Here is a 22,894-nt window from a genome sequence, read left to right as displayed (position 1 = left end):
ACATGGAAATCTGATTCCAATTTCTTGCCATATTTCAATTGATCAAATTTGGATGAGTCGTATGCCAAGATGATATGTTGACAGCGAACAGGTATACAGATACAAAAAGGTGTACAGGTCTTATTATGATCTGTGACGCAAACCATATGTTTCGCTATTTTTATTGTTGTTTTAATAAAATGTACAAGTTATCCTAATAAATACACTTTAATACTGACTTAAATTGTTCACATTGACATTTTTGTACTGACCATGAATAGCCTATCTCTAAGAATAATAAGAGGTGGAACAAAGAAATCTAAAAATTCATTTGGATTCTCGTTACTTAAAATTCAAGAATATGAAGTTTCAGGTAGTATTATATATTTGGTACCCTATAAACCCTTGTCGGAGGTTTCTGTTTCTATTATTACAATCATTACCGCTTTAGTCTAGGTATATATATAATTACTACCAGTAGTACTCACACATAACCTTAAATAAAAGTCTAACCTACATTAAGTTATTCAATCGGGTGTCTCAATCTCATTATCTGTCCCAGGTATTGTACATATATCTTGTGTGTCAAAATAACTTTACAGCTTTAAGACTTCAGTCTTTTTACATTCGAAATACAAAGTCAAAATTAATAATTAGACTACTCATGTACATCTTAATTTTTTACCATTATCTGTACTATTTAGAATTCACCTAGGCAGTAGCTAGGTGACTTCTAAATGGTAGAGATAGTGGTACAACAAGGTGAGAAGGCTTGACATACTCAACGGGTACAATACTGACTATCATAATTAACATCTAAACTTATATTTCAGGTATTAATGCAGAATTGTATGAATCCTTCAACAATTCAAAAAGTCCTGATGAACAGTTACACATATTAAAAAATACTTTGGAAAATAGTAAATATGTATCAGACTTGTCCTTAATTGAGTTCCTTGTTGTTGTATTTCTGCTGGCTGCAGCTAAACATCCAATAAAATGTTTCATAACAAGGTGAATATTTCTGTCTTTATCTGTTCAATTCTTTCTATTCAAATGACTTGTTAATCAGTAGCTATAGCTGTTTTATATTAGAAATAAAATATTAGAGAATGAGTACTCACTTCCTATTTTAAAAAGTCACTGAAAATATTGATTTCAAATAATGACCATGATGATCTACTGTTTATGCATACCGCTTTACTGCCAATAGTCACGGGTTTGATATCTTGCTCAATGTAAACACTTGTTTTAATGACTATAAGTGTTCTCTATATATGTATTTTTCAAAACACTATTAATTTGTCTAGTACCTATAATACAAGTTTTTATTATTATTAATTGTTGAACTTATGTCAATCATATTAATACATAATTATATTAATTACAGTTTAGAAAATATAAAATTGGATAAAATACTTCCATAAAAAAAAATAATTGTGTCTTTTTTTTGACAGATTGCTTATTTTAAATTTACATTTATTTTTTAGGCACATCACTAAGAACATAAATTTACAACAGCCTTTCTCAGACACACTAGCAAGTCATATAGCACAGTATGTAGCAAAAAGACCTAAGTCATACACTGAGTATGTGTGTGTAGCAATGAAAGTAGCCACATGCATTGAAAATTTTCCACCTGGATCAAATGCTGTAAGAGCTGTTGAAGTAAGCTTAACTGAGTATTTAGTGACTTGTTTGGAGTGTTGTATTAAGACATTAAGGTATGTAACCAGAGAGAGAATAATTTGAAATACTTTTTCCCAATAAACTTTTCATGAGTAAAAAAATGGGAATACATTTTGTTGGTTAAAATTACAGGTATTATTTATGACAAAATTAATTAAGTATGTTTAATCAGTTTGTTGTCTTTCTGAAATAGAGGTTAAGACATTTTTAATGAATAATATCAGGTTTTTTTGTTTCTATACATTTAAAAAACTATCCCATGATTCCATAACAAAGTAGGTATGCAGTAAAATATCTAGTAACAAGGTATGCAAATGTGATCATATCTTTATATATCAGGAAAAATTACATATTTCACTAATTCAATCATTTCTAAAAATAAATCAATGTTTCTGTTTTATATATTGAAACAGAAACATTGATCTATTTTCTAATACATTATTTGAATATTTACTTTGAATTTTTTTTATATTTCAGAGATGAACAAGCATTGTCACCAACAGAAAAGAATGAAATATTCAACTTAGCTCATTTAGCTGTAAGATTACTCCTATATATTATACAGAAAATCAATGAAAAAAATACTGAGAACATCATGTGTATGTTTATTGCTATAAGGTTGTGTATTAAAGAGTTAATGTTTGATGATGATGTTCCAATGGATACAAAATCTGTGTCAGGAATACTATTTTTGTACATGCATGTAATTGAGAATGGACCTGATTCATGGTTAGATGTAAGTTTATATTTTTTATTAATATAATATTATGTATATGATATAAAGAGAACTTTTTTTCATTGTATTTAGCAACATACTGCTTACATGAAAACTTAAATTTTCTAAATTAAAATTATTGCCACAGGCTTACTATACTTTTACTCTATAACTAGACAAAATATCTTTTTAAATTTTTAAAAATCGTATAGTTACTTACAGCTACTTTTGTATAATAAGAAAGTACAGAGCAAAAGGTTGACATGTGTAAGTTTATAATAAAAATACCATATAATATTCGTTACCCCTTGATAGCAAAAGAGGGATTTATAAATAGAAATTAAAGAGAGTCATATTTGCCTGTGTGCACATCTGTCTGTGGCAACTTATATACTAAATGAATTATTTGTTTGAAAGCTGTTGTGATCGAGATTGTTGTGTACAATTTCTTAGTTTATTTTTTATTGTGTTACTATACTTATATATTTTAGTATCACAATGAATAGTAATAGAAAATAGCCTAAACAAAGACTATGGCAGCTAGGCAGTTCTTTACAGTTTGTTTTTATAGACATATTTTTTTTTACAGTTATTTGCTTCCCCAACCGACGACCTTCTTACATTGTTAAGAAATGAAGCGGCACAGTTGGCCCTATATTCTGCAATACCGACAGTAGTAACAATGGAGAGTTTGCAGTCTCAAACTGTCGCAGGCAAGTCAATTGTTATTGTATTGACTCAAAACATTGTGGCTATTGGAGAAAGGTATATTATATATTGTCTTAAATTTCAAAAACACTTTGTTCAGTAATTGAATTCTTTATGTTTAAAATCAGTTTAATTAAATTAAAGAAAAACTTAAAGAATACCGAATTTTAGTTATCATTTAGTTTAGTGTAAAGCATTTTGATATTAAATGTAATTAAATTATTAATACCAGTCCCGATGTAAAATTAGTGCTGCAATTTCAAGGACGGAATCTGTGATGAAGAAGATTAATACTTTTGTTAAAAAACTTCATTAAATTCAGAGATAAAATCTGTATATATTTATTAATGTCTTAATTATATTATATATTTTACTGTATTGTTGTCCTAATAAAAAAATCATTGAATTCTCCTTGACAACGATATTTTGTTTATTCAAATTCAATATGATCAAAATAATTTTACAAATATCTATGTTACAATATCTGTCTGTAATAGACATGGCACATATTTCAGGAATCCTTCAGAGTCCACATTAAGCCTAGGTGTTACGCGAACAATATTACAAATCAGTAAAAGTATAGAGCGGTCCGGCGACGAAGATGTGTGTTCAGGGCTTGTTGCTGTTCTATTGGATTTTGTGTGGCCTCATTTAGACCATCACATGGACAGTGTGAGACATTTGACTGCACAAACACTGACCAATGTCGTTAGATATTGTACAAAGTTACAAAATCAAGGTATGTATTAAGTGCAGGTGTGATAGAAGAATTTAAAAATTATCTGTTGTGCCCACTTGTTTTTAAATTACTAATTAAGTTAAATAGATATTTTTTATTTTGCGATGATAATGTAACGCCGCCTGCACTAACGGTATATGCTGACGGTGTACCAGTGAAGGATGATAGAATTAACATGAGGTCAGGTTAGTTTGCCCATGGTGGCGAAATTACATTACCCTCTTTTCTAACAATCCCCTACCCTTCAATCCAATAGATATTAAGTTTATATTTTATAATATATTAGCTATATATATGTACATGAAAAAAAACGTGAATATAGTAGGAGAGGTCTGCAATATATGCTTGTTATAAATTTCTGTCACAAACTGATTTTCTATTTAAAATATGCTGTATGGTAGTGAAATAAATGGGTATGTAGGTGCAGTTAAAAAACAGCAAATTCCTGAAGAATTTCAACATATAAACGACTTCACGTATCGCAATGTATTTGTGTGTTGCTAATTATGTCTAGAGGTGCGGTAACCATCTGATGTTAACAAAAAATTCTGATGATTAATAAAAAGTGTAGATAGAGAATAAGTATTATTTGCTTGTAGGTAACAACAAACCCTTAGACTGGGTTTACACCGCCTTGTCATCGCTAGACAAAGGTCGCAAAAGTTACTACGTGAGCGTGACGTCACTAGTCATCTGTCTAGGAGCTAGGAACTTCATAAGACAGTTTCCAGTAGTCATCTGTGATCTTGTTGCAGCATTACATGTTCAACCAGTTCAAGCTAGTGTGAGTGAACTAATATATATTTTAGTAACATGATTACTTAAAAAAAAGTTAAATGTTAAAGTAAAGTTAATTAATGATACTTGCTTATTTGCCTAGTTTTATTTAATTTAATGTTACAAATAAAATTAGTATATTTTTGTTCACTCATTGAACAAAAATATACTAATTTTATACGTAAAAATGTATATTAGATACACTAATAATAAAAAATCGAATTAATTCAATTACATTCACTATACCAATGATTTAAATATCTAAAGTAAACATAATCGATCCAGCATACATAGTCCCATAACACAATAAAAAATTCAAAATTAAGAATATTATGCATATTTTAAATTAAAAATAGGTTTTATATGATTTTACAAATAAATGTTTGATGTTGATGATTTTCCTTTTCAGGCAACAACAGCTCTTGAGACATTATTGCAGAATCATGCGCCACAAGCAAGCACACAGTGCATTTACGAACAGTGGATATTACCTATACTGTCGCATGTTGCCAATAGTACCCCAGACTCAACTATACTCAACATACTCGAGAACATATTGGCTAAGGCTTTGTCGCTTGATGAGAACCTCATAAGTTATATGTGAATTTAATGTTATCTCATTTATTTCATACTAATATAACATAGTTTATCTTTTTACCAGTATTAATCTGTAAAATAGATTGAGTTAAAAAATGCAAACAAATCATAGAGTAGGGGCAATTGGTTAAAAAAATATTCTTTTTACCTTTACACTTTCTAAGTTTTCTATGTTTCCTTAGCCTCACCTGTTTCGCCGCCAAACAGCTTTGTAAGCTGTATTTCGGAAGACATAGACATCTTAGTCTCTGGAAGGGGATCGTGTGAGGGGTACTACAGAAGGCACATGATCATGTGATGTCAATGCCTCTCCGTACATATATAAAAGACGGTTGCCACTTACCACCAGATAGGTTATTCTCTATTTGCCATTTCAATTATTAAAACAAATACACCAAATATTCGAACGTCCACAACTAATTAACAATAGTCGAAAATTATTATCTATAGTTTTTTAGGTGTCTGTTAAAATATATAAAAACTGAAGTATATTTCACCCGCAGTTTGCCGCATATTAAACAATCGTGCGAGTCTCCTCACAAGGACATCAGATGTGTGCTCATGCTAGTTAATGTGGTGCAGAGGTCCAACCTTTCTGCTCTGCAGATAGAAGAAGAGGATGAAGAGGAGTGGGGAGGGCTTATCCGATATGATGTACTTGAGGCAGCTGCTGTTGATGCAGTTGATGAAGTCAGTTTCTGACTATTCTTTTTGCTTTTACAATATATGGCCCATGAATATTTTATAAAAGTTAAAAATATTACCTATTATTAAAAATATGGACAAGAGCAGCTCGAACTAGCATATCGTCTAACCTCTATGTATGCATATGCAGTATATGTATTTCTTATAATGAAAAAAAAGATATAAAACCTCAGTGATATTTTTAAATAACCATTTAATGAAACAAAATAATAAAGCACGAGCTATTAAAATTTAGGCAATCATTTCTCCGTTTTTTTTCCGCGGCACAGCAACTAATAACACAATCCAAATCTTACACAAAGAAAATATTTGCATACATACCTTGTAATTGTCGACGAAACTCAGCTACCATAGTAACCTTTATTTTTACTTATTTATATTTCAGGCTACTATTGCTATTGGCCCATATTATAAATACCTTATAGACAGAGACGTTTAATATTATTAATTCATATGTATGTACATATGAATTAATAATATTAATTGTCTTTGTGATACCCTCGACCAGTAGTCCTCCTTCATGCATGGGGGCAGCATGTTGGTAGGGACCAGGGTCACAAACATCTTGAAACTCGCTTTGTGACTCTATTACAGCTGCGTTACCCTCAAAGTCATGTTACTTCTGGTCCGTATATAGTCGAGAATATCCAGCTCCTTGCTCTGTACCGAGACAGACTCACGTCATATATCGATATGGTATTGACCACAGACGCGTGTACTAGTGCTGGCGTTGGCAGTGCAAGGGAGGCGGTTGTCGTGCCCGCTGGCCGCTCGCCAGTTGCGTCTTGTGCTGCGGATACTACACTACAGCGCTGCGCCTTCACCGCATGCTCGCCATCTCATGCTGGGTCTACTCGGGAAGGTAGAAATCCACTACACAATACTCTATGTATTTATATCATATACACGGGGTCGGCACAATAGTTTTTTCTCATTTATTTATCCTGCAGTTCTCCTCCGGCTATTTACTCCCTTTCATTTCATTATTTTTTATTATTATAGTATAGCTTTATTCTTCCACATAATACATATTTTTAACATCTAATTATAATAATAACTCAGTACAATTGACATAGCACTATCTACTCCCAAGCTAAACATAGCATGTATTATAGGTACTAGACAACAAATATAGATATATTTTCTTTTAGAAATACATACATATTAGGCATAGAAAACACCCGGACCGATACAAAGAATCATAGTCATGAATACAAATGTTTTTACCGTCGAGTATTCGAACCCGCGACTATCGGAAATACCGCAAGTTACGCGTGTTCTTCTCAGGAAAGCAGTCTCTAATTGATACTTAGAGTTTTCCACTAGTAAAAAATACTAAGAAGTTGCTAATTAACAATATTATAAATTTGTAATATGAAAGGAAACTACATATTGACAGATGCTTACAGCTATCCAAGAAGTGCTAAGTAATGAAATATAATAAACAAAGACAATTTATGAGTTCTTTTAGCCGTTTTAGCGTAATCTAAGAGGTTTTATCGATATTAATCATTATTGCCTAATCAAGTAACGTTTTAAAAAACTATATGTATTTATTACAGTTTATAAAACGTTTAGAAGACAGTTTTACAGTACTAAAAAGACAAAAAGATTCTTCAGACTCAAGAAATAAGATTAATTATTACTTGGACTTCATCGAAGAGTTTAGACGTCAGTGCTTCTCAAATTTGATACGAGGCGCCAACTACAGCCGGCGATTTGTAGCTCTACAGTTATTGAGTTGGTGCGAGAATGCCCATTTGGAAGGCTACGAAAGGTAAATTTATTGACATAAAAGTAAAATGTTCTATTTAGCGAAACTTTTTACTAAATTAACGCCTAGACTATAAATAGAATTAAGTGTAACATTTAATAAAATTATCGATGATTCTATATAAAGTAAAAAAATTTGAGAAGTCACTACTTTTTTAATAAATCACTTTTAAAATGTATTTCTCGTGCATGAGCTATAGATTATACGGCTAATACAGCCAATGATTAATTCATTGTATGCTTCATTATTATAAATGAATCATTTTAGTTACAAGTATTTTAGTTCAGTACTGAAACAACGACCCTCTTTGGCCGATATTATATCTGGATTCCAAATTAATGGTTATATATTGTGAAAGAATTTTTTTCTTTTTTATAATATTTCATATCTTACTTATTGCAGAACGTGGACTGAGGAATATGTTGAGAATTTATTACTGCACTTAGAAGACAGTTACGAGAATAATAAAGCGCTGGCGTTAGACATACTCGATAAATGTCCCATACAACTGTTACAGGTAAGTTATATGCCGTTTAAATCGCAGAAATGACCAACAAGTTAACTGCCTGAGAGTAAAAATTATATTTTGTTACAGCTAAAGACTTATAGTGTCAGTCTAGAGTTAGATGATATTCTAGCGCAGGCGTCATGCATGAAACCGACAGAATGTGTCTCGGCTGCTTACAAACTCGATCTACTGGTGAAAAAGCTACCGGGTCGGATATTACAGGGAAAATCATGGTGAATATATATTTTTTTTAATTAATAGATCTTAATGTATTTGCTTATTTTTTCAAAACATTCGACATACTACACATATTATAAGCAGTAGTTAAGCGTATTCAAAGCTAAACTAATTGCCAATGCATGTCTTTACACGACACGTTTTTTACGATTAGGAGCGCTCGATTTAGCATCGGAAAGCCTACGAACACAATCACGCGTGTATGTTTCATATCCTTTCACTTTGTTTTAAAGTTTTTTTTTATTCCACAGATTTTATTTTCCAAAGACACGTTCAAGATTTATAAATTGTCAATAACTATAGGTCTTTGCTTTATAGTGATATATCCGCCATTATGGAGTTATAATTAATTATTATAAAAAGGCGCTAAATCACGCGCGATTAAAGGATGCCTGACCGCGCCATGTAAGACCTCGTTCTTTTATCTTCATTTACATACACATTATTTCCTGTGAAAAATGGTACACGTAAACGCAGCTATTGTCTACGCCTACAAGCTCATTGTTTCCTGCCTGAAAGACAATTTGCGCGAGATATAAAGTACGTTCAAATGCAGCTAATAATTTTGAGTATTAAGAAAATTTATTATATGTTACAGTTCAGCCGCAGAGCCTGTAATCTACGTGCTGGTGGAGCGTATGGTGCGGGATTTGCGCGCGCAACTGCGGACTGCAGTACGCAGCGTGGTCCGCGCCGCTCGTGCTGCGCCCCTGCACGGTCTGCTGCACTGTCTCCGAAGCACCCTCCACTCGGTGAACACGCGGTGAGCACGTATATAAATTCACGTCAAAAGTTTTTGCTTCACATATATAATCATATTATTACGGAACGCAAAAACCTTGTATCCATTTTTACGAAAATGCCTGTGTTATATTTACTGAACAATTGATATAATAATTTTTTGTTTAACATATTAATATATAAATTATTATAAAATTATTTCAAGTACTCATTTAAAAACGCTAAATTAAAACTCTCCTTTTCAAGCACTGACATACTATATGAAATGCCTGTATATATCCATATTATTATTATACTTTGATATATGCAAATTTCGCTGCTATTCTTACTATGTCAATGACATCACAGATATTAAGCTAAATTGTAGTACAACTAGATTCAATGTTTACATTCTACAGAGCTATATCTGAAGACAAATGCTGGACATCGCTGATAAGCCAGCTGATTGATACGTGTATTGAGGTGACAGACGCGGTTGCATGCGTGGTGAACAACTCCTCGCCTGAAGGTCACCTGCCGATGGATGCATCAGGAGTCTCCGTTACCGACACTGGGAACTCTGGGTAAATTTATTAGTGTGTATTTTTTCTATATAATTTAAATGACAAACACGCTGGCGACCTAATAATATATTGTTTATTTGGTATATACATGAACAACACATTATTATGTGACGTCCGCCATATCAGGTATGCATGACCTTTTCGGAAGACTTTAATGTCATTTCTCTTATCCTGTAATTTCACTGCTTTATCTCTTTGCAAGCTAAATATCGGCTCGAAATAGAGACAGAAGTACCCGATGCTCATCATTAGTAATATGTTGACCCACTAGTGCTTATGTAATTATAGTATTTCATTAGTGTATAATGCACCATTTAATGAAAATTATGATTTCATAGGTTGTTTATCGAATATGACATAATAATAGCTACTCTGTAATAAATACTAAAACTATGAAATATCGATAATAAATAGAATAAGCACTGCTGAAAAAAAATACAATGTTCTTTCGAAATTAATGAACGTAAATAGATATATCTCGTATATGCAAGCGCGCTTAGATGAGAGTTACCACTATATAAGTAATCTTTCATTTGATATTTCACTCTCATTAAATAATTTTAAGAGTACAATTTATTTATACTGTAATTCTAATAGAAACTTGTATGTGTGTGCTTGTTTGTATATGTATTTTTTATATTGTACAGTGGCGTAGTGCTAGAGGATGGTCGTCCCGTTACAGCTCAAATGGTCCTACTCTGTGCATGGAGATCCGTCAAAGAGGTATTTACGTTGATTATATATTTTAAAGAAGTATCTTTAGTTGTTGCCATTGAGCTAAAAGCCATACGAGTTTGGGATAAGGCCTTAAGGGTTTAATCAATTGGAATTTTTTTTCAAATCATTATTGGACGAAAGTTGTCAATAACTGTTCTTATTCCGAAAAACATGCGTGCTAGTTCGCAGGTACAGTTTTTAACTTATAAGATAGATATAGATTATATGACGTAATAAAAGATTTCAACAATGTTATGTATAATAAATGTGAATGGGAACAATATTATAACACGTAATATAAGTGTTTTTGTAAACAATATATCATTATCACGCTAGGTTTCGCTCTTATTGGGTACAATATCATCCCGGCTGACGGTGGAAGGCGAGTGCAACGGCAGCGGTTCGCTCTCAGTCAAGCAGATGCAAGCGCTTGGCGATCATTTCACTTCTCTACTGACGCATACCAAGCACAGGGGAGCATTTGAACAGGCTTACGTGGGTTTCACGAGACTACTATCCAGGTATTCATTCATTTATAATTTAAGAGCCGTTCTTTTGTCGGTGAAGCTCTTGCCATTTTCAATTAATCTCTTTAGATGTTGATACGACGTGACTGTTACAACTGCTTGCGCCTGGAAATTACTATCCAGCAATATTTAACATTGTAATAATAATAAATGAAGAGTAGACATATTATTTATTTTGAATTGAAGAGCCAACGTCTTTATAATATACAGCCATTACGTTAATATCCGTCCATAAATATTTTCTGTATCCTATAAGAAGTTAATTATATTTGTATAATATTCAAGCAATAAATCTTATGAACAACAAGGAAAAGTTCGTATATGTCATCTGTATTGTTTTTCCTAATTATCGGCTCTCAGACACCACTGTTATCATTCGCCGTTCACAGCTTAATGCACGCATTACGTCTGCGGTGTGCGCTAGAGACTATGTCGTCTGCTTCCTTCTCTGTCCCACACAGTCTATACACAGGCAGGCAGACAGACTAGACAACAAACATTACATATATTTAATTTTGAAATCACACGAGAGTAATGACAACAGTTATGAACCGTAGTGTCAATTAGTCTGTGGTAATAAATTTATGCATATATGTATGTGTGTAGACTGTGGCGTTGTCGCGGGCCGCGACTGCACGGGCTGCCGGCGGAGTGGCTGCGGGCCCTGCTGCGGTCACTGGCGGCCGCACCGGGCGGCGCGAGGTGTGCCACGCGGCGCAGCGCCGGGCTACCGTTCACGATACAAGTACGACATCCTCCTACGTACAGTCGACGGCGGCGCGAGGTGTGCCACGCGGCGCAGCGCCGGGCTACCGTTCACGATACAAGTACGACATCCTCCTACGTACAGTCGACGGCGGCGCGAGGTGTGCCACGCGGCGCAGCGCCGGGCTACCGTTCACGATACAAGTACGACATCCTCCTACGTACAGTCGACGGCGGCGCGAGGTGTGCCACGCGGCGCAGCGCCGGGCTACCGTTCACGATACAAGTACGACATCCTCCTACGTACAGTCGACGGCGGCGCGAGGTGTGCCACGCGGCGCAGCGCCGGGCTACCGTTCACGATACAAGTACGACATCCTCCTACGTACAGTCGACGGCGGCGCGAGGTGTGCCACGCGGCGCAGCGCCGGGCTACCGTTCACGATACAAGTACGACATCCTCCTACGTACAGTCGACGGCGGCGCGAGGTGTGCCACGCGGCGCAGCGCCGGGCTACCGTTCACGATACAAGTACGACATCCTCCTACGTACAGTCGACGGCGGCGCGAGGTGTGCCACGCGGCGCAGCGCCGGGCTACCGTTCACGATACAAGTACGACATCCTCCTACGTACAGTCGACGGCGGACACGGCGGGGGCGGCAATATTATTATTTAATACAATTTGACTATTCTCATGTAATATTTATATTAAATAGACTTTGCGTATTATTACTAGAATAGAAACTTTCTGGAATTCCTGATGTTATTTCTGTAAAGAAATATTTATTTTAGTAGATAGTAAATAAAATAATGTTGCTTTCCAGGCAATAGTAACAACGGAAATAGAAGTGCAAGGCAACCCAAAATGCTTTCATCAGTGCATGAAAACATTACTGCGTCTCGCGTGCCCACCGTCACTTTCATATAAATATAGAGATATCTATACAACGAAGCTACAGGATGGAACAAGTAATCATATTGACAGTGAAGAAATGGTAGATATAATTCCTGACGATGTACCCGTGGAGACAAGAACACATAGTTTGAATATTCTGCGCGCATTGTACCGTAATTCAGCACTAGAAGAGAGCGTCAGTTCGTACGTGGGCACAGGATTTATTGTAGCGCTGTCTGGATTTGATGGTGATACATGGGCGGTAAGAATGTTATTAGTTTGTTAAAATATAGACCAACTGTTATTGACTTTGTGCGGAGTTATTGTATTTGTGTAATCATATACAAGTTCATGTGATTTAATAAGAGCCGAATTTCTTGTAAGTTCTTGGATCGAAAGCACTCCGAATTAATGGTGGATTTGAAAAATCTTGAGAGTCAGTAATAGATCTATATCTAAATCTAAATCCGTCCTTATACTTCTCTCGCTTCTTACTATTAAATTTAATAAATATTTTTGATTAAAAATTAATTTTTTTGCATTGCCCTATTTTGATTGGATGTTATTTATATTAAATTATATCGCGAATTTATTTTCAGGAACGCAATTCGTCGACGCTGGCATTGAGCGCGCTAGTTTCGCGCGTGTTCGGTGTTGCGCCGGCGGAAACATCAACACCGGTCGATCGACATCGCTCTAACACTATGACGGGACGCATCTTCTTTCTCCGATACCCCCGACTCTACGACTTCATGTTGGTAAGTCGCAAATCTCAATAGTAATTAACAATATTACATAAAAACACATGACTTTATTTTTGATAACTTTTGTAGTATTGTAGTACTGTTCATGTACGACAAACAAAGTCCTTCCAATAACTTGAATCGCTGTGTTAACTTTCCGTTTAATAATATATTGTTTTCATAAGACATAAACTGTAATACATACATTCCTTTGCACACACGGTTTCGGCTAAGAAACAGAGGATGGAAAATTCAGTCTGTCACCTATCCTCCTATCCTAACCTATCCTTAAAGACGTTTGTATTACTGGCAGGTATTTCATTTTTATATGAATTTGTTCGCAAAAATATATTGAAGAATTTCTAATAATTTTCATGTGGGAACATGTTATTAAAAGGTCCAAATACTGATTTCATTATACGCTAGTAACATACTATATTAACTCGGAGAGTGCCGCGAGATGTAATTAGTAGTATGTACTTATATAGGTTTGTGACACGATGTTTAAATTGAGTTTACTTACAACAACGACTTTAATTTTATTAGGAGAAATTAAAAGAGGCGAGCACAGACAAAGATAATCAACTCCGGCCGTGTCTTTACCCAATACTGTTGGTTCTGGCGCGGCTGTACCCGTCGTCTCTAGAAGGCACGGTCTCCACACTGAAGCTGGTCGCGTTTGTACCGCACGTGCTCGCGTGTGCCAGGAGTAGTGTGCTGAAAGTTCGACAACTGGCCGCTAAAGCGATGGTGCCACTTATATCGCCTGAACAGTAAGTATTCAATTGCTTCTTATACTCTCATTGCATGAAAAGAAAATATCTACATATGTATATATGTGTTTAAACATTTTTTCTTTGCCTTAAATAATATATCGTCGTATTGTCTTGTAGACAAGCATTAAATTTTTTTTAATCTATTTAAATTATTTTTCCCTTAAAGTATTAAATTTACACAGAAGTATTATATCTATATATAATTTTAAAAGTATTTAGATAATGATTAAGACGGCGTTCTTAATTTAATTGACTTATATAAAAGGAGGCAATTCTAGCTTCTAATTTTGAAAAATGTAATTTTCCTATTTAATCAACGATATATTTACCTTTATGTATACCTATTATTTAAGAGAGAGTCATTGTCTTATTTCACTGTTCACTGTCTTCATTGAATGCAATAATTTGTAGATTGTACTTTTTATAAAGTAATATAACTAAAACGTAAAACCTACAAATTATTGCATTCAATGAAGACAGTGACTCTACGAAAAGGTAGCAAGACAATTAAATAACTAAAAGAGCGTAGGATTTTTTTGAATAACGGTAAAGGTTGATAAAGACCTCTGCCCCGTTAAAATTATAATCTTTAAAAAAAACACAGCACATTTACCAACACAGTGCCAAACTTCAATTAATTCAACAGATATTCGTTTTGCGGTAACAAATAAGTTGGATCTGTACTATTTACAATTAGTGTTCACAATTCACATACATCCATACACAATTTCAGCATAATCATTTATATTTCTTACAGATACATTCCGCATCTGGAAATGACACTTACTATAATAAGAGACGTCAATATAAAACGAAACTACTGTCATGGAATATTACTGCAATTGGTTAAACTGTTCGCCTCTAAACCGGAACGTCTGTGTGATATGCAGACTATTCCACTCTCGCATCTCTTACCTAAGACTCTTTGGATATTAGAACAAGCTGTGATAGATAAACCTTGTTACTTATTGGCTGATGAGTATGTGAAAATGGTCAATCTGATATTGTGGCGGTAAGGTTTAAATCTACTTTCTTCAATTCATACAATAAATTTAAATTACTTTACGTGTACTGTGTAGTACAGAGCACTTTAAACGTAAAGCATAGCGGCAATAGTATTTGTATTACACATAATTTAAATGCAATCACATTCAATTTTTATTATTATTTTTAAACATGAAATTCTGTAATATATAAGTTTGGGTATAATATAACTAATTCTTTCAGGTTCCCCACATTACTCCAGATAGATATAATATCCAAAATTGAGAATTATCTAGAACAACTATTATTCTACAAACAAGCGCCCAATATCGACTCTGGAAGAGATATATGTTTAGCAAACACTCTATACCTGTATTTAATTATTTTACATAAACAAAACGATAATAAAATCCCAGATGCAATATATAAAGGCTTATCACATAAATCCTATGAAGTAGTATTGTCCACGTTAAATTATTTGCTAATTTCACACAATAACATTGAAAATAATTGTAAATTCCAAGAGCATTTATATTTGTTAGCAAATGAAAATATATTGCATAAACTGAGAGAAAACCACACATATATAGACAAATTATGTGAAGTGTACAAAAGTAACAAATATTTAGAATGTATACAGAAAACATTGAAAGTGTTAACATTAGAAAATGACACGCAAAAACGTATTATAGAAATTAAAACTAATCTTACAAACATATCAGATGTATATGCTATAAGAAAAATAATAGAGTTTATTCAAGAAGAGCACTATAATTTAATACATATTTACTTGGAGTGTTTGTCGACATTCATATCTAGGAGAGTAAATGATAGTAATTTAATGAAGGAAACTATACTGACCGTAATAAGGGTCATATACGATTGTAGTTCATCAGATAACACAGATGACACAAGGAGAGTTGTTGTAGATTTCCTTGAGAAGAATCTGATAGAATTATTAAGCTTGAAATTAGAGGGCATGTGTGATGAAGACAAATGTAAGAATCTTTTCAAATTATCTTGCATTTTTTCAATTATGTCTACTCTTACTACATTATTAGAAAAACAATGGATGAGGTGTAGTATTGTACACTTTTATTTTTCGTTGTAAATAAGCGTTACTGATAACAACTTATTTTTTCTATGTATGTCATTACACTCTTTCCAAAACATAGATAATGAATTTAACAACCCTGAATGATGAATTTAACAAACCTTAACTTTTTTTTAATTTTTTCTGTAACAAATTGTAAAAAAATATCACGTGATATCTTTGTATATTGTGATCTGATTTTAATTATTATTTTTTAATCAAATTGCGAATTTTTCGTTGCATTAGTGCTATACTCTTTTTGTAAAGTTACTTTAAGCAGAAATTATTATTATTTCTAAAATTTCATAAACTTAAACTTTGCAGTTGAATATAAAGCAACACTATTAGCAACAATAGTAACGGTCCTCGAAGACGACAACGAATCGCTACGACAACGTACATCAAACGCAGTGATGAAGTTAGTGAATAACGATAGTATTACTACCTCAGTGATTCCTAGTAAAGCTGCGGAGATGTTAAGAGATTATATAGAAGAGTTCACTGATCACAATACAGCTATATTCCTTGTGCTAGCTCTCTTGGATTTTAAATCTGAAGTGTGTCTAACTGATGAAATTACAGACGAGGTAAGCTCAATGGAACTTCCTTGTATAAATAAATGCTTTACTGAGGCTTTGCATTAGGTATACCTTTCTCACTCCAAGTACTACCGTCTACTATTTAATAATGCCTGAGCATTTCCTTTTAACTTATACTAGTAATGTATTTTTTATTTTTAATAGACTCTGATAGACATGAATACGTGTATAAAGTTATAATATTGACAAAACAAATCATACATTAAAACGACAAGTAAAAAATAATATTAATTTTAAAATAACTTCTTTCTTACAGTGCCGTGTTTTCGATCAAAATGAGAGGTACAATATATTTTTAGAAGAAACCATCTTGACTAGTGAGTGTGGTGATAAAATTTTAGGCCTGTGTGATAAATTGAGTTCCAATATAATAGAGTACATATTGAATATCTTAGATAATAATATGTATAAAAGAACTTTCGAGAATTTATGTTTTAATCATATAGTTACTTTAAGAAAAATTATCAAAGGTGAGATAGTGTCTAACAATAATATTATGAACCCTAAAATAGAACTTCTTATAAATAAATTAACTAAATGAATATTTTTACAATGAGAACAAAATAATGAAAATTTACAATACAAATGAAAAATAAAATAAAAAATCGTTAAAAAATTTCAAGATTTATTTACTAACACTCACTCATCTGTTCATAATCTTGCAACAAAGAAAGCATTAATAATATAGAATATGAGACTTTATATACATCACTTTTAAAGTTTATTCTCACATTTATACAAATTGTATATCTTGTAATAACAACCCCTGTTTTGGAAATTAAACAATGTGTAAGAAATTATAAATATTAATATATTTTAGATGTTGTGTTTTTATAACAATAGCTATATATTACAGAAATCTACTAGTATGTACTACTTCAAAATAAAAATCATTAACATGATATGTTACTATGATAATATATTATAACATAATATATTATCATAGTAACATATCATACTATTTTACAGGATCATTTGGTGAACTAAGGAACATCCATTTACGCTGCATTCTAATAACTTACTGAATTGTCATTCTTTATAAGAATTTGGAGCCTAAACTCAGAACACGATATAATTTGAAACTAATAACCTATTCTCCAACTCTCATACCATTTTATTTCTTCTTATCCTATACACTTCATTTGCCACTTGATTATTTTTAAACTTTATTTTTTGGTCCTTTTTCCCTTCTACATTCTGATTCGCTAGTACTTGTTTTATCTCTTTTGCAGTTGTCTGTGTCAGCCTTTGTAATTTACTTCTCAAACCACCTTCTGAAATGTTCTCATCATTATCATTAAAGAGGTCTTTGACTGATACTAGTCTATGTGAATTCCCTACTCTTAACAGTTTTTTTAGGCCTCTGGAAGCTTTTTTCTCTATTAGTCCAAGCACACCCCAATCGTCTGGCCTTTCGCCTTCTAAACCTGCTTCCAGCTGCCACGCAGCATTTCTTACTTCTGATTTTAACCTTTCACATTCTTCATAACTAACATTTCTGCTAACATTCAATGAAGGTGCCAAAGGATTTACAATATATAATGGTAACGCATTAGGTTTCCGTACAGGACGCCCTTCATTTATACATATGGCTTTTTCTTGGAAGTCAAATTGAGCATAATATTCAAAGAATTGTAACAGCAGTGTTTCAAGATTGGATTGATTTTGACTGTAACATTCTTGTGGTAATATATTCATATCGCGCAGAAAGGTGCAGTTGACATTTTCTTCTGCTATTCTCATATCTTGTTTTCCTATAGCAAATAAAAAACATATTAAATAACTAGAAGACACTGACTACGCACGAAAAATTACGTAATACGTTATTTTTTGATGATATACTATATCTATCCATATAAATACAATATATCTCGGAAGATGACTCCAACCTACAGGTCTATTACATATGTTTGAAATAAGTTAAAAAATTCAGCTTCATAAAGATTTGTACCCAACATTCCCAATTGTTGTTGTGAAATTTCACCCGAGACTATCAATATTACCAATGAAAATTTACCTAGTGTTCTTAGAATTTCAGATAGAATCCTTACGAAGCTCAATGTTCTGACCAAGAAATATATAAAAAATTGCCTAAAGGCTATCATTATTAGCATAAAAATTTAAATTTATACCTTCAGAGGTCTATTGTATTTATTCTATTCTACAGTTCCTGCTAATCATTAACTGCCTATTAGCAGCGATTATTTTATCTCATAAGCAAAGAATGATAAAGAATCATTATGACTATGTGAAGGTTACCACCACATATGTGCAATTAAATAAATGTCAATCAATACATTAAATTACGAAATATTTTTTTACTAGAAATCACTATTATTTTCGACATACAAGATCTTAATTGACAATGTCAACAGTATGGATTGAATTTGCATAATACATACTAGCTCTGTTAACCAGATTCTTCAGTGATGGCAGTATAAACCCGTTACTGGTTTTCTGTTGAAGAAAGAATAGGACCATAAGCGTAAGAGGGAAATTCGTGATCCATCGGCCAGGATGCTGATTAGTGAGGCCCACCGCGGCTGCCCAGCGACGCACCAAGAATGCCAGCGGTCTAACACGAGGGTCCAGGGATCCATACATCCAGAGGAGTTCAGACATATATACGCCGGACCTTAAATTGAAATTATTATTTGTAGAATGCAAGGATCAAACTCACAACCATAGGAGGCGAAAAATAGCAGCAATACAAAAGTAGTCAGTTGTGATATGTAAATATCAATTTCTATAATAATTACAAAAATAGAAATAGAAAACTTAACAAGTATTCGAGAATTTTCTAGGTTGGTTTCACTACTCAATAAATATAGTGTCCTGTCCTAGTGGTTGACTACCCTGAATTACAGAACCCAGAAGGGATTTTCTGAATTCAATTCTGACTGACAAAAAAATTACTATATAAATTTATACTGCTGACATTCCAGTGAAAAAAAACTATTAGGAGAGACAGCAGCAGGGCAGTGCTTGCCACATTTAATTCGTTCACCAAGATGTCCACAATGCCTCCAATTATTTTTTTAGTAATCAGTACTGATATTGTACAGTAACTGATTTCTTTATTTTATTAATAATTTTATTGGCAAAAAAACATTGAATAATTTTGTTTAAAATGGTAAGTAATATAAATGACTTACATGTTATTATAGCACAGGTCGCAGTCAACATCGGTAAATTCATGTGCATATTTCACGATAGGCACACGTGCATGCAATATCCGTTGTACTCGTGTCGCCCCAACGACCCTTAACTCCAATAATTCACCCACCAGTTCCATATGCCTCTGCCATGGCCCTCTGCCACCTTCAGACTTCTTATCTTGATATACCAAACGTTTGTTGGCATCACTCTGTAAACATAGGTTTTTTATTTGATTGTATTTTTTCTATTTTACTTATTGGTTCTGAACTGACTAGATAATTTTTATATATTCTATTCTGATTAACTTTTGTTGAATAAAATTTTAATTTTAAATAACTGTATTAGGGTGTAATGTAATGCTATTGTTATAATAGGTATAATAATAATAAAATAGACATATAAATTGTATCAGAGAACCATAATGAGCATGTCAGCTTTTAAACAAAATAAAATGGCATCACTTTATAACCAGTGCCCCTGTTTTTGCATCAGGATTTAAATAGAGAATTATTCATGATTGTGGCATTAGTTCAAGACCATCACAGCATAGTTAATATAGTTGTAGCTATAAATATCTCTAGACACATATATACACATAGTGATTTATGTTAACAGTTCTGAATGAGGTTTTTAAAATTAACACTACTAAATTCAACATTTACTCTTTTAATGTCACAGTATTTAATGTTTTAATAAAGAACATTGGGACTTCTCTGAAAGTACTGCCTTAATAGTATACATATAAAAATATATTTTTTATTAAATTACATAATAATATGTTGGGAGGATTCAAATTAATAGTCCATTACGACTATCATACCTTTAGAGCAATAATGGAATCAATATATAATGGAAAATGGATAATATAATGCAGAATTCTGCAATATGCCTCATATGTATATTGTAGAATTCTGCATTATAATGCCATTATCCCAAAGATAACAATAGGTTTGTGTGTTAATTTATTTGATAGTTTTCAGTGCTAATATTTATACAGGTAGCATGTGTACAACATTCAAACTTTAATATAATATATTACTACTTTCCTGTATAAATATTAGCACACTTAGGCCTTGTCATTCTCTATGTTTTTTAAGGATATTTTTTTTTTAATTATTGTCATTTATGTTGTATATTTATAGTATAACAAAAAAATTATCCAAGTTACCATATTTTTTAATAGCTTACCATTTCATCAGTCAGGTTGTTACTAAGCACAAGATCTAAGTCACAGCCCATTCTACCAAAACCATTCACAGATGAACCAAATGGTCTTACAGCAATATTTGCATATAGACTTTCAAACACTATTTCCAGCTGAAAAAAATAAGATCTTTGATGATTTTTGTCATATCATAACTTTGATAGGCATGTGCAACCCAAGGGCCTTTACCCTTGGGTATATATTAAAAAATATTATTTATTGATTTGCTTCTGCTAGGTATAATATATAGGTATAATAGCATAATTATTTAAACAGCATTCAGAATTAGTTTTTATTAAAAATTGTTAATTTTATATAATAAAATATATTTATGACAATTTATTGTACAATAAGGAATTTTCAGTTTTGTCTTTAATCCAAGATCAACCTAGCTATAACAAAAACACTGTAGAGATATGTATATAGTGCTGTACAAATTCAGATCACTGAATACAGATTGTAATTTTAGATTGACTATAGTACTTTATTTCTGGCACCAGTTTCACAAGATCATTAATAGTATAAATGTACAATGTACATTTATACAAATGTGCAGAATAGAAAATGTACTCTAATTTGAAATTTCCCACTGCTTGTCATTTGTAATTCACATTTCTTACCTTTTGGGTAAAATATCCTAAATAAATTATCTGTTATTGATTATTAAAATAAAAGTGCTCACTTGTCTAGCCACCATGTATCTCAGTCTAATACCCAAATCATTCAACATTGTCCTATCATACAAAAGCTGTATTTGATCAGAGACTGTGGCACAATTTGTAAGCTCTCCAAAAAGCATATCTTCATCAATGGCAGCATTTCCATTTTTTGTTATAAGTCTACTTGATGATGATGCTAACTTATCCTTTTTGACAGGGCTGGCTCGGAACCATAAAAAAGGAGATTGTAATGCCATAATATCATTGTCTTTCTGGTGGGAACTACAGCTCTGCAAGATCTCTTTGAGACTGTCTTCTGTGTTGAATTCAATGAGCATAAAATGCTGAAAAAGAAAAGAATATTTATTTTGAATTCTTTTACAATCATTAAATACTTATCAATGATAAAAAAACAATTATTTAATCTTATCAATATATTTATATCGTCTAAGTTTACCTCTCCGCCAGCATTTTTGTAATGATGTATGCCATTGATAGTGGCATAATTTGAACAGTAGCCATATAATTCACTGAAAGAAGACTCAGAATTTACTTGTATGACCAAACTTCGCCGTGCCTCGTCTCTCCTCTGCAGTACAACTTCGTCAAATGATAAAAATTTCCTTGAAACGTCTGAAAGAAATATAATTATACATAACCTCGAAAGCACCTTCAATCCAAAAACAATTACAACATTACTATGAAACTATTACCTGAAGAATTTCTTGCTAATAAACATTTACATGAAGATATCGGAGAGCGTATAAGTTTTTTTAATGTCTGTGATTTTCCTGTGTTTTTAATAGTTTGAAATAATAAAGACATTTCTATTACGGAATTTGACAGATGGTCATCGGTGAAAATGTGTACTCTGTAGTCTACAGATCAGGTAGACCATCGTTCGATGTTGCCAGTTCCCACTTTGCTACTTAATGCTCTCCAAAGTAACCATCTATCTACAGAAGTCATAGCAGTTTTTTGTTTAAATGCCCTAAATAATTTCTGTGATTAGATGCTTAAAATAACTTCAACATTCACTTGACATTACTATACATTTATATCCTGTATATAGAAGCTGAACTCTATGCTTTACTTCACA

General features: G+C 32.8%; 2 protein-coding genes across 2 annotated transcripts; one reads left to right on the top strand and one right to left on the bottom strand.

Annotated features, from left to right (window-relative positions):
- Window positions 1-145: 145 nt before the first annotated feature.
- On the top strand, window positions 146-17,655 carry LOC131855648 (thyroid adenoma-associated protein homolog). Its single transcript, XM_059206944.1, has 25 exons — window positions 146-352; window positions 813-993; window positions 1,470-1,703; window positions 2,146-2,404; window positions 2,973-3,148; window positions 3,607-3,830; window positions 4,430-4,614; window positions 5,017-5,207; window positions 5,708-5,894; window positions 6,619-6,771; window positions 7,472-7,686; window positions 8,086-8,200; window positions 8,279-8,424; window positions 9,027-9,191; window positions 9,568-9,732; window positions 10,380-10,455; window positions 10,786-10,970; window positions 11,583-11,721; window positions 12,508-12,840; window positions 13,178-13,336; window positions 13,868-14,094; window positions 14,855-15,109; window positions 15,325-16,079; window positions 16,499-16,761; window positions 17,030-17,655. Exons 1-25 carry the CDS (start codon window positions 253-255, stop codon window positions 17,312-17,314), a joined length of 5,373 nt encoding a protein of 1,790 aa, XP_059062927.1. The 5' UTR covers window positions 146-252; the 3' UTR covers window positions 17,315-17,655.
- A 53-nt stretch (window positions 17,656-17,708) lies between these two features.
- On the bottom strand, window positions 17,709-22,749 carry LOC131855629 (poly(A) RNA polymerase, mitochondrial-like). The gene is made up of 7 exons (XM_059206923.1): window positions 22,509-22,749; window positions 22,253-22,428; window positions 21,819-22,139; window positions 21,121-21,249; window positions 19,929-20,140; window positions 19,176-19,408; window positions 17,709-18,527 (listed from the first exon to the last, which is right to left on the bottom strand). The coding sequence occupies exons 1-7, from the start codon at window positions 22,618-22,620 to the stop codon at window positions 17,878-17,880; spliced, it is 1,833 nt and encodes a 610-aa protein (XP_059062906.1). The 5' UTR covers window positions 22,621-22,749; the 3' UTR covers window positions 17,709-17,877.
- Between the last annotated feature and the right edge of the window lie 145 nt (window positions 22,750-22,894).

The sequence above is a fragment of the Achroia grisella genome, unplaced genomic scaffold (genome assembly GCF_030625045.1).
Source record: "Achroia grisella isolate CSIRO2021 unplaced genomic scaffold, CSIRO_AGI_Agris_v1 utg146, whole genome shotgun sequence".
NCBI classification, from domain to species: Eukaryota; Metazoa; Arthropoda; class Insecta; order Lepidoptera; family Pyralidae; genus Achroia; species Achroia grisella.
Note: the sequence above shows the minus strand (reverse complement) of the source record. Positions and strands in the feature narration are given on the sequence as shown.